This window comes from Cyprinodon variegatus, unplaced genomic scaffold, assembly GCF_000732505.1.
Source record: "Cyprinodon variegatus isolate N-32 unplaced genomic scaffold, C_variegatus-1.0 Scaffold462, whole genome shotgun sequence".
In the NCBI taxonomy this organism is placed as follows: domain Eukaryota; kingdom Metazoa; phylum Chordata; class Actinopteri; order Cyprinodontiformes; family Cyprinodontidae; genus Cyprinodon; species Cyprinodon variegatus.
Window position 1 is genome coordinate 75545 of NW_015150915.1, and position 9042 is coordinate 84586.

General features: G+C 39.3%; 2 protein-coding genes across 2 annotated transcripts in view; one reads left to right on the plus strand and one right to left on the minus strand.

Moving 5' to 3' along the window:
* Positions 1–51: 51 nt before the first annotated feature.
* klhdc2 (kelch domain containing 2) lies at positions 52–7091 on the plus strand. Its single transcript, XM_015389498.1, has 10 exons — positions 52–493; positions 2752–2836; positions 3007–3090; positions 3768–3848; positions 4616–4674; positions 5168–5277; positions 5362–5434; positions 5506–5593; positions 5664–5716; positions 5797–7091. The coding sequence occupies exons 1-10, from the start codon at positions 333–335 to the stop codon at positions 5918–5920; spliced, it is 918 nt and encodes a 305-aa protein (XP_015244984.1). The 5' UTR covers positions 52–332; the 3' UTR covers positions 5921–7091.
* Positions 7092–7172: 81 nt separating this feature from the next.
* Positions 7173–9042, minus strand: part of nemf (nuclear export mediator factor) — a 39642-nt gene continuing 37772 nt past the window's right edge. Inside the window, exon 32 of the mRNA XM_015389499.1 lies at positions 7173–7310. Within this exon, the coding sequence (XP_015244985.1) occupies positions 7233–7310 (78 nt within the window). The 3' untranslated portion in view covers positions 7173–7232. The remainder of the gene's footprint in view (positions 7311–9042) is intronic.

Sequence of the window (9042 nt, forward strand, 5' to 3'; positions counted from 1 at the left end):
TGTTTTCAAAGATTTTCTTTGAATGAAAAAGACATACATATTCCAAATGTATGTCTTTTTTAAACTTTTTCAGACTGTCTTTTACAAATTAGCATTCTTCTCAGTTTTTTGCACATTTTCTTTACTTCAAACCCAAAACAAACTCTCTCTTGACCAATAAACATATTGTTGCTGATTGAAATGTGTTCTCACTCCAGAGGAAATCCCGCCCCCAGGAGTTATATGAATATTGAATATAAAAAAGCAAAAAAGTAATTTGAAGAAATAAAATCTGAGCTACTCTCAACAGCTTTTTATTAAACAATTTTTACAGTTTGCAAAAGTAATGGAAGATGATTTGCTCCATTTGTTCTGATGGCCTTTCATGCTCTCTATCTAAGATCTACCGTCTGCCTCTGAGGGCCCCCAGTCTGGTGTGGGAGGAAATGAGGGATCTTAAAGGACTCCCCCCATCCTCCAAGGACAAGCTGGGATGCTGGGTCCATAAGAACAGGTGAAGCTTTTATTCTTGAACAACCTTTCACCATTTGGCCACGTTATCAACTTAAAGGCATTTAGCTCCATCTAGTGGTGCATTGAATGAATTACACAGACTGGTACCTGTCCAGTGTGCTTGGGTTGCTTCTCTCTCCTTTCATTGGACCAAGCTTACAGATGGTACAGATAGCATAAAATGTCTAAAAAGCTAATATTAGCTGGATGGTAGAAGGTAAAATGATCTACGTTTGTTTTTGTTTGTTTTAAACTCCTCCTCCACCAACATGTTCTCAGCTACTCTAATGAAATATGCAGACAAATTGAATGCACCGCCCCTTATGTATTTATAAACTACTAATTCTAAGCTATAAAAACTTTTATTTTTAATGTGATGCCGTTAGACTTTTACAAAATATGTATTTATTAAAGCAATACCTTTCTGGTTACACACACGGCGCCTTTAATGGCTTTCACTGGTTGACCAGCTGCTAGTATTGCATAATTGTGCCGTAAAAGAAAGTTTTATGGTTAACGATAATGTTAACCATAAAACTAAACTAAAATAATGATAAAAATGTGACTGTAATTAGTTATACTCGGTAGAAGCATCCAGATGCAGACAGAGCTCCAGCTGCTTTGTCTCTACCAGCTATGAACATTTATAGAGACTCCGAGTGGAGAGAACCTGTTTTCAAGTGATATGGAAAGCTCTGTGTCAACACCTTGAAGCTTTCTCTCTTCGTTCTTTTCCTGAGAAGAGATTGCTTGGGACAAACTCTTTAAGTAACACTTCATACTGTATATGGATTAAATAACCTCCTTAGAGCTATATGGTTGAATGTTCAAATTTCTAGTGCAGGTGGTCAGCAACCTGCGGCTCTTAAGAGCCGCAAGGGAGTACAAGATATGGAAAATAATTGATTTGTTTTGTCTCTTTGTTTTAATGTAGTTTAAGGAGGACAAACAAACATTCTTTTTGTTTTCCACTGTTGTAAAAAATAGTATAATAAATAAATTTAAACATTTCTATCAACAAAGATCTGCATCATAACCTGTGACGCACGTTTCAGCGCAGTGTGTTGCCAGGCAGGAGGCTGTTGTAAACAAAACGCTGTGTACACTGTAATTAAATTATATCTGCTTATTCTCATTTCCATGGTTTATTTTACTGTTTCCCCAATGAGGGGGAAATAGGATTGTATTGTTACTGTGGTTTGAAGAGGACTGCTTCTTATTTCCACGTGGATGTTTGAAATTACAGGAGTCCTGTTACGCACGTTTCCTTTTTTTTTCCCCAAATCTTCAAATTAAAAAATAACACAGAAAATCTAATTTCTTTATTTCATTCCTATAATTCCATCCATGCATGAAATCATAATACACTAATACTTTAATGTAAGTGAACCTAAAGCACCAAATATACAGCAGATTAGTCATATGGTTTAATTTTCCTGCAGGGAAAATAAACATTTAATCATGAATGACTATTATGTATTTAAGCCTAATTAGTCATTTTTAAATTGGGCTAATTACATATAGAGCCCTTAGGAGGCTTATATTAGACTTTAACATTTTTGCGGCTCCAGAAGGATCTGTTTTTTTGTTTGTTTTTTGGCTCCATTATTTAATTCAGTTTATTTCTATAGCGCTAATTTACAACACATGTCATCTCATGGTACTTCACAGTTCATCGGATCATCCAGTCAGATTGATTCGAAGTTTTCTATCTAAGGAAAACCAGCTGATTGCATCGACTCTTCAGCAATCCCTCACACTAAGCATGCTTGTAGCGACAGTGGAGAGGAAAAACTCCCTTTTAACAGGAACAAACCTCCAGCAGAACCAGGCTCAGTGTGAGCGGCCATCTGCTGAGGCCCACTGGGGTTCAAGGGGACAGAAGCAGACATAGAAAAAGAAGCATAGATACAAAAGGCAACTGTAAAAGGCGTCCCCGTCCAGGAAACAAACAGCCAGGCAGACGAGCTCCGAGCCAGCTCCCATGTCAGAGGATGAAGAGAACACATCCAGTTAGTCACAGTCAGAGAAACAGGACTACACTGAAAAACAATCTATAAACTAAGGTGTTGATGGCAGCAGCATGTTGGGTTGTTGACCCCTGTGTTAGGGGTCAGAGCGGACATTGTTTTACAAGACACCAAGTTATAAATCAAGTGAAATCCCACTTCCTGTCTGATTCTGATGAAGGAATAACATAAAACAGCAGGTTAATAAATCAGATTTTTCTTTTAATGATGTGATTGTTTCCATTTCCAGATTGATTTTCTTTGGCGGGTACGGCTATGCGCCACAAGGATCTCATCGAGGGACTTTTCACTACGACGAATCATCCTCTCTGATGGTCTGTTTAATATTGCTTCTGGTTTATGGAAGTCATCAATGTGATAATTTATCTTCTCTTTTAATAATCGGTTCTAGGTGGTTTTATTTAGAAATATAAAATCAGAAACAAATTTCTTTGCAGGATTTGTGTTTAAATATTGACACGTCTCTTTTATTTCATTGGTGCAGTGGGACAGCCCTGGGCGAGGCTGGAACAACCACGTCCACGTTCTGGACCTGGAGAGTTCAACATGGAGTCAGCCCATCACCCAGGTGAGAACAGCCGTTCAGCTTCACCAAGGAGGCAGCAGATAGGTTCGTTATGTTGGTAGTGGTCCGATGTGTAAAACTGTTGCACAACCCGTGATGCAGCACAGGATATGGGGGGTTTAACTCAAGCTGATGAGAGGTAGAGGGGTCTGATTCTATGGAGACAATTGAGTTCCATTATTGTTGAAAACAAAAAAAAAGAGAAAAAAAACTTTGCCCGTTTCCCCACATTTTTTTTTCTTTTTATTTAAAAACACTTTATGTTTTTTTTTTTATTATTTATTGTTCAAATTATGTTTTATAGATCACATTCTCTTCATTTCTCCACACAGAGGAAAGCCCACCCCCAGAAGCAAAGAGAATGTGATCTGTTACATGCAATTTAAAAAGAACGCAATTCTTGAAACTGAATCTTAAAAATGAAATTCAAAATAGGTCAATAAAAAATAAAAAAATTAAAAAAATTAAAAAGTGGGGAAAAATGAAACTTGAATAAAATTTGAAAATATAAAATCTGTAAAAAAAAAAAATTCTCCATAAATCACCAAAGCGCTTTACTTCATGTTCTTCCACTGTTAACAGTTTTTGTTAATAAAAGTCTTAGTCTTTACTTGAGAATGATGATGGTTTAATATGCAATTATATTCATGTTTGTTTTCCTTTGGTTTGTCCGTATCCAGGGAAACACGCCGTCCCCCAGAGCGGCTCATGCCTGCGCTACAGTCGGAAACAGAGGATATGTGTTCGGTGGCCGATTCAAGGTAAACAAAGCTTTGGTTCCTGTATACGGAGGGAATTTTGTTCCAAAAAATTGGGTTGTAAATGGAAATTAGAAAAATATGCAACAAACAAAACGAAACTTTGAAAAACTCAGTAAAAAAAAAATAAAAAATTTGAAGGTTTTAAATTTTATAATTCTATTTTTCTTTAAAAAAAAAATTATTTTTCTAAAGATTTTGTTCTTCACATTCTGTTTTTTTTTTCTGGATGGAGATTGGCAAAAATATTTCATTGGTTAAGAACGAGGGTTTGGGTTTGGTTCGATGTGAACAGAATGTGATCTGTAAAAAACAAATGTTATAAAACTGTCTGATAACGAGGAATTTGAAAAAAAAAAAAAATGTGTTTTAAATTTGAAAAAATAAAGTATTATGAGAAAACAGCCAAATTGCTCTTAAAACCTTTTTAATATATGTTTTTTTTTGTTTGTTTTACAGATTTAATTGTTTGAAATATCAGTTTACAAAATGTGTTATTTGCAGCAATAATGGAACATAATACACCCCATATCTGCGCAGATTATTTTCCATGTCTGAGAATCCGATTAATAAAATCTTCCTGTTTTTTTTTTATCCTCTGAAACATTAGAACTGACCTTTTTAGACAGTTTTACTTTAGATTTTAGACAATCTATTTAGACTTAATTGAATGAAAATATTAAATTTGTGTTTAAATAATGTTGAGGCTTAAAATAATAGCTTTTTGGGAAGCTTGCAGATGGGAAATGACATGTTTTTTTTATGTCCAGAACTACAGACTAAATGATCTGTACTACATCGACCTGGAGACGTGGGAGTGGCATGAAATGTAAGTTTCCTGACTTTGATCAAAGCTCTGGATCTCCCAGATTGAAAATCTCTAAAAAGTCCTGCAGTGTTTGATCAGAACGGAGGTCAGTTTACTGAAGCGACCATCATTCACTTTGGCAGAAGGTGCTCTGCGCTGATATGATATATAACAGGCTGCAGGGTTATTATAAAGGATGACAAATAATCATCTATAATATAAAGTGTGAACAGAAACATTATTACCCCTTAAACTTTTCCTTATTTTAAAAACAAACCTTGTTGAGTTTTCTTTGGACTTTATGCGACAGACAAACAGAAGACCATTTTAAATCAGCAGGAAAACAAAGTTTAAAAACCTGATTTATAGCAAATAACTTTTATTCTTACAGATGAAAGATGGATTTACGTGTAATAATGAGCTGACAATGATAAAATAAAAACCTTGAGTTTATTGATGTACATTTTTTTGGCTGTGATCTGACCCCATAGCTTGTCTGTGTGCGTTCCTGTAGGAGCGTTCCTCAGCAGGGGCCCGTGGGCCGATCCTGGCACTCCTTTACTCCGGTCTCATCAGATCACATCTTCCTGTTTGGAGGTTTCACCACAGAGAGGGAAACACTGAGTGAGTTTATGGCGTGGCGTCTGTGTTTCTGCGACGGTTTCATGGCTGCGCTCGTTGCAGAAATGCTCCTCTTTGCTGTTCCAGGTGATGCTTGGCTCTACTGCGTCAGCAGGAACGAATGGAAGCCTTTCAAGCACAGCCACACGGAGAGCCCCAGGTAAATGTCCCGTCCTTTTGTGAAGCCGTGCTGATGTTCTGCCTCCGCCTGATGGTCCCTCTGTGCTTCAGGCTGTGGCACACGGCGTGCTCCGGACCGGACGGAGAGGTGTTTGTGTTCGGAGGCTGTGCTAACAATCTGTTGTCTCATCAGAGAGCGGTGAGCGCCACGTCAGAATCACGCACTGCTTCGCGTTACTGCTTCTTATTTGGTTTTCCGTTTCTTGCAGGCTCACAGCAACGAGCTGCTGATTTTTAACGTCCAGCCCAAATCGCTGGTTCGGTGAGTCTTTAGAGAAGCAGGAAATGGATTTCTCTGTACAGCTGGAGGCTTTAATAACCCCGCCCCCCTCTGATCCCCAGGTTCTGTATGGAGACGGTTCTGCAGCACAGGGAGAGGCTGTCCTGTCACTGGGACTGCTTGCCGAAACACCTCCTGCTCAGCCTCAAGCAGAGAATGTCGCGGGTCAACACTCTGGGCTCTTAGGACTGGAGGTCGACCACAGGATGAGACGCCGATAGTTCTGGCTGTTCTGTTACTTTAATGTGAAAACTTGAATTAAAATGAGAGGCAAAGTGTGGAAGAGTTAGCAGTTTGGCCCTGAGGATGGAGTAAGCTGTTGGGACATGGCTGATCAGGCCTGGTCTGGGATCAGATCCTCTGGATGTAAATAATCATTCTGTCACCAGGATGGAAGCGCCCAGCTCAGGCCACTAGGTGGCAGCAGCTCTGACCGAGTTAAAAAGACTAAAAACCTCAGAACGTCCACAGAACAGCCGATTCTGCTGCTGTGGAGATAATTTAACGTCCCGACAGCTTCCTTCATTAAACAGTCATAGAAAGAGGCTAAGATGAAGATAAGCTCAAATTCTTTCACCAAGTTTGTTTGGAAAGCGATGCTTTAATCAAACCGTTCAGGATTTATAGATTAAATGCTCCAGTTTCACATTAAGTTGTATATTATCTTTAAAAAAAACACAGCTGTTTATTTTGGTTCTGGTCTCCCTTTAGGACAAAAAGAAGTGACCTGTGGTGTTTCCTGATCCGACCAGCTTAGCTCCCGTAGGTAGACCTTATTCACTGGAGCTTTTGTAATTATTACTGTGAAACAAAATTCAAACTGCAGAGGGAGGGAAAACGAGCTGAACCCTTTAAAAACGCACCGGCAGGTTGTTTAACCAGCCGAGTGGAGCCTCAGCAGATTGGAAACCAGGAGCAGATTCTCTTTGATGTTTTGAGAAAAAGTGTTTTAAGTTAAAGAGAAACTAGCTAAGAAAACCGCATCGATAAAACATTGAATTAGCTTACCAATGTTTGTCTTGACACTAATAAATAAAAGTGATCATCTATTTTGGATAGAAAGGGGAGTAAATGATGCACCAGCTAGCTGATTGATGCTAATTAGCTTCAGCTCTAAGCAGTGATTTCTGCTTTAAATGCCATCCGGTCCAGATCCACAGAAATGAGCCTCCTGTTTGTGTTCATCTGTATTTATGTTGGTGTTTAAAGCCTTTATGGTCATAAAGTGGCTGCTGTAGCGTTCTGATTGGATCGGTACCGGCGACCGTGAAGGACGTCGAGCCGCGTTGCACTGAAAGTTCTCTCTGTTGGGCTTTGTTTGTATTCGCCTTGTTTGCACAAAATTACTCGTCTGTAATCTAAGTTTGTATTCAAATAAAAAAACACACAAAAAAGTCTCTGTTTTTTTTGGGCAAATGAATTTATAACAATCTTTAGAAAGAAAACAAACTCTTATTCCACCAGTGAAAACAGAACTTGGCCGGTCTGGATCTGCTGATCATTTCTTCTTGGCGGCCAGAAGGTTTGGAGCCGACACCTTTACCTTCCCCGGCATGTTTCTGGAAAGGTCCCCGTCCTGAAACAGAACGATGGGTGAAGCACCAAGCAGCTGCCAATAAATCCAGGGAATAAACCGAAAGAAAAGGTGCCGACAACCTTAACCCCTGTTTAATCTCAGAACCACCGGCAGTCTTTAGCCCCATTTACACTACCCTTGAAAAACCGCTCCATGCTGAGACCGGTCCGAGCTTGGTTCTGACGACCGTTTACACATCACGCTATCTAGGTTCCTCGCCTCCTAGTGACGATCTGCGGTATTACTGCCACTTTTGAAGGAGGAAATCAAGCAGTTGGTGGCGGTAATGCACCAAAAGTTGTTTGCCAACCGCCATAAAACACAAGAAGAAGACGAAGAAGGAGGAAATCAAGCAGTTGGTGGCGGTAATGCACCAAAAGTTGTTTGCCAACCGCCATAAAACACAAGAAGAAGACGAAGAAGGAGGGTGTCATTACTCGATCCGTACCATCAGCTCATTTGCGCGTGCGCAAACAGAATAACTTCCGGTGGCAATATTTCCTTTTTCTTACTTTTTTATTCTTTTGTATTTTTTAGAGGCATGGGTTTCTTTTTGTTTATCTTTGTATTTTCGTCAATATTGCATTTTCTAAAAATAAAAAAACAGAAATACATAAAAAAGTTCAATCGCCTTGTGATAGTTACTTTGACTGCTCTGAGCATGCGCAAATATACGTCACACAGCGTATATATTTAAATTTGTTTAAATATTTGATTTACTCTGTACTTAACTATGCGCTCCAGCAGTACTGATCCCACAATGGATTCATTTGCTACCTTTCGTGACCTGCAGTTTTTCATTGATAAGGGAACATTTCCCGAAAATTTGGACTTTTATTCCAGAAAAAATAACGTCAAGCAATACAATGGATTTGATTTTAAAAACATCCATTTCTTCCAGAAAAGTCTTCAATATTGTCTTTACGGTGTAGTTTAGTATTCTTTAATTATTTAAGGATATAAAAGTTTTTTCAGTACCGTAATTACATTATTTTTTGGCGACCCGGAAGTTATTCTGTTTGCGCAGGCGCAAATGAGCTGATGGTACGGATCGTGCTACCGGTACGGATCGGGTAGCGACAGAGGGAATCAAGCAAATCAAAATGGCGGCGCCCGTCACATTCAGAAAGTTATGCTTGATTATTATTGCTGTACTTTGGTGTTATTATTTAAAATGCCATTATTTAAAATGTTGCGTGGAGAAGATTTCGATTGTTGTTTATAGTTGAAGAAGTTGTTGTTCTTCTTCTGTTTCCGAGGGGCATTACCGCCAACTACTGGAATGGAGTGTGAATCGCTACGTGCAGCCAGACGGAGATGACGCGTTCTGCTCATGCGCTCTTGTTATCAGAGAACCGAGCCGAGCCCACCTCTGGAACCGGTCTGCAGTTATCTCGGTTCGGTTGTGTCTAGCTCGGTTCAGTTCAGTTTGCAACACAATAAGTTATCTCAGTTACTGAGCTAGGACTGGTCTCGGCACGGTTTTTTAGGGTAGTGTAAATGGGGTAATGGTCTCGTGGCTTTAATGACAGATTCTGGTCTTTTTGACAAACAGTTGCTGAACATTCAGAGGAACGTCGGCGTTTTTTTCCCCCTGATTCTGAGGCTCAGTTTGAACCTTAACAGGTCATCTTCACCTTTCAACACTGTTGGGCACGTTACTTTGAAAAAGTAATTATTATAGTTACTAGGGATGGGAATCGAAAACCGGTTCCTGTTAAGAACCGGTTCC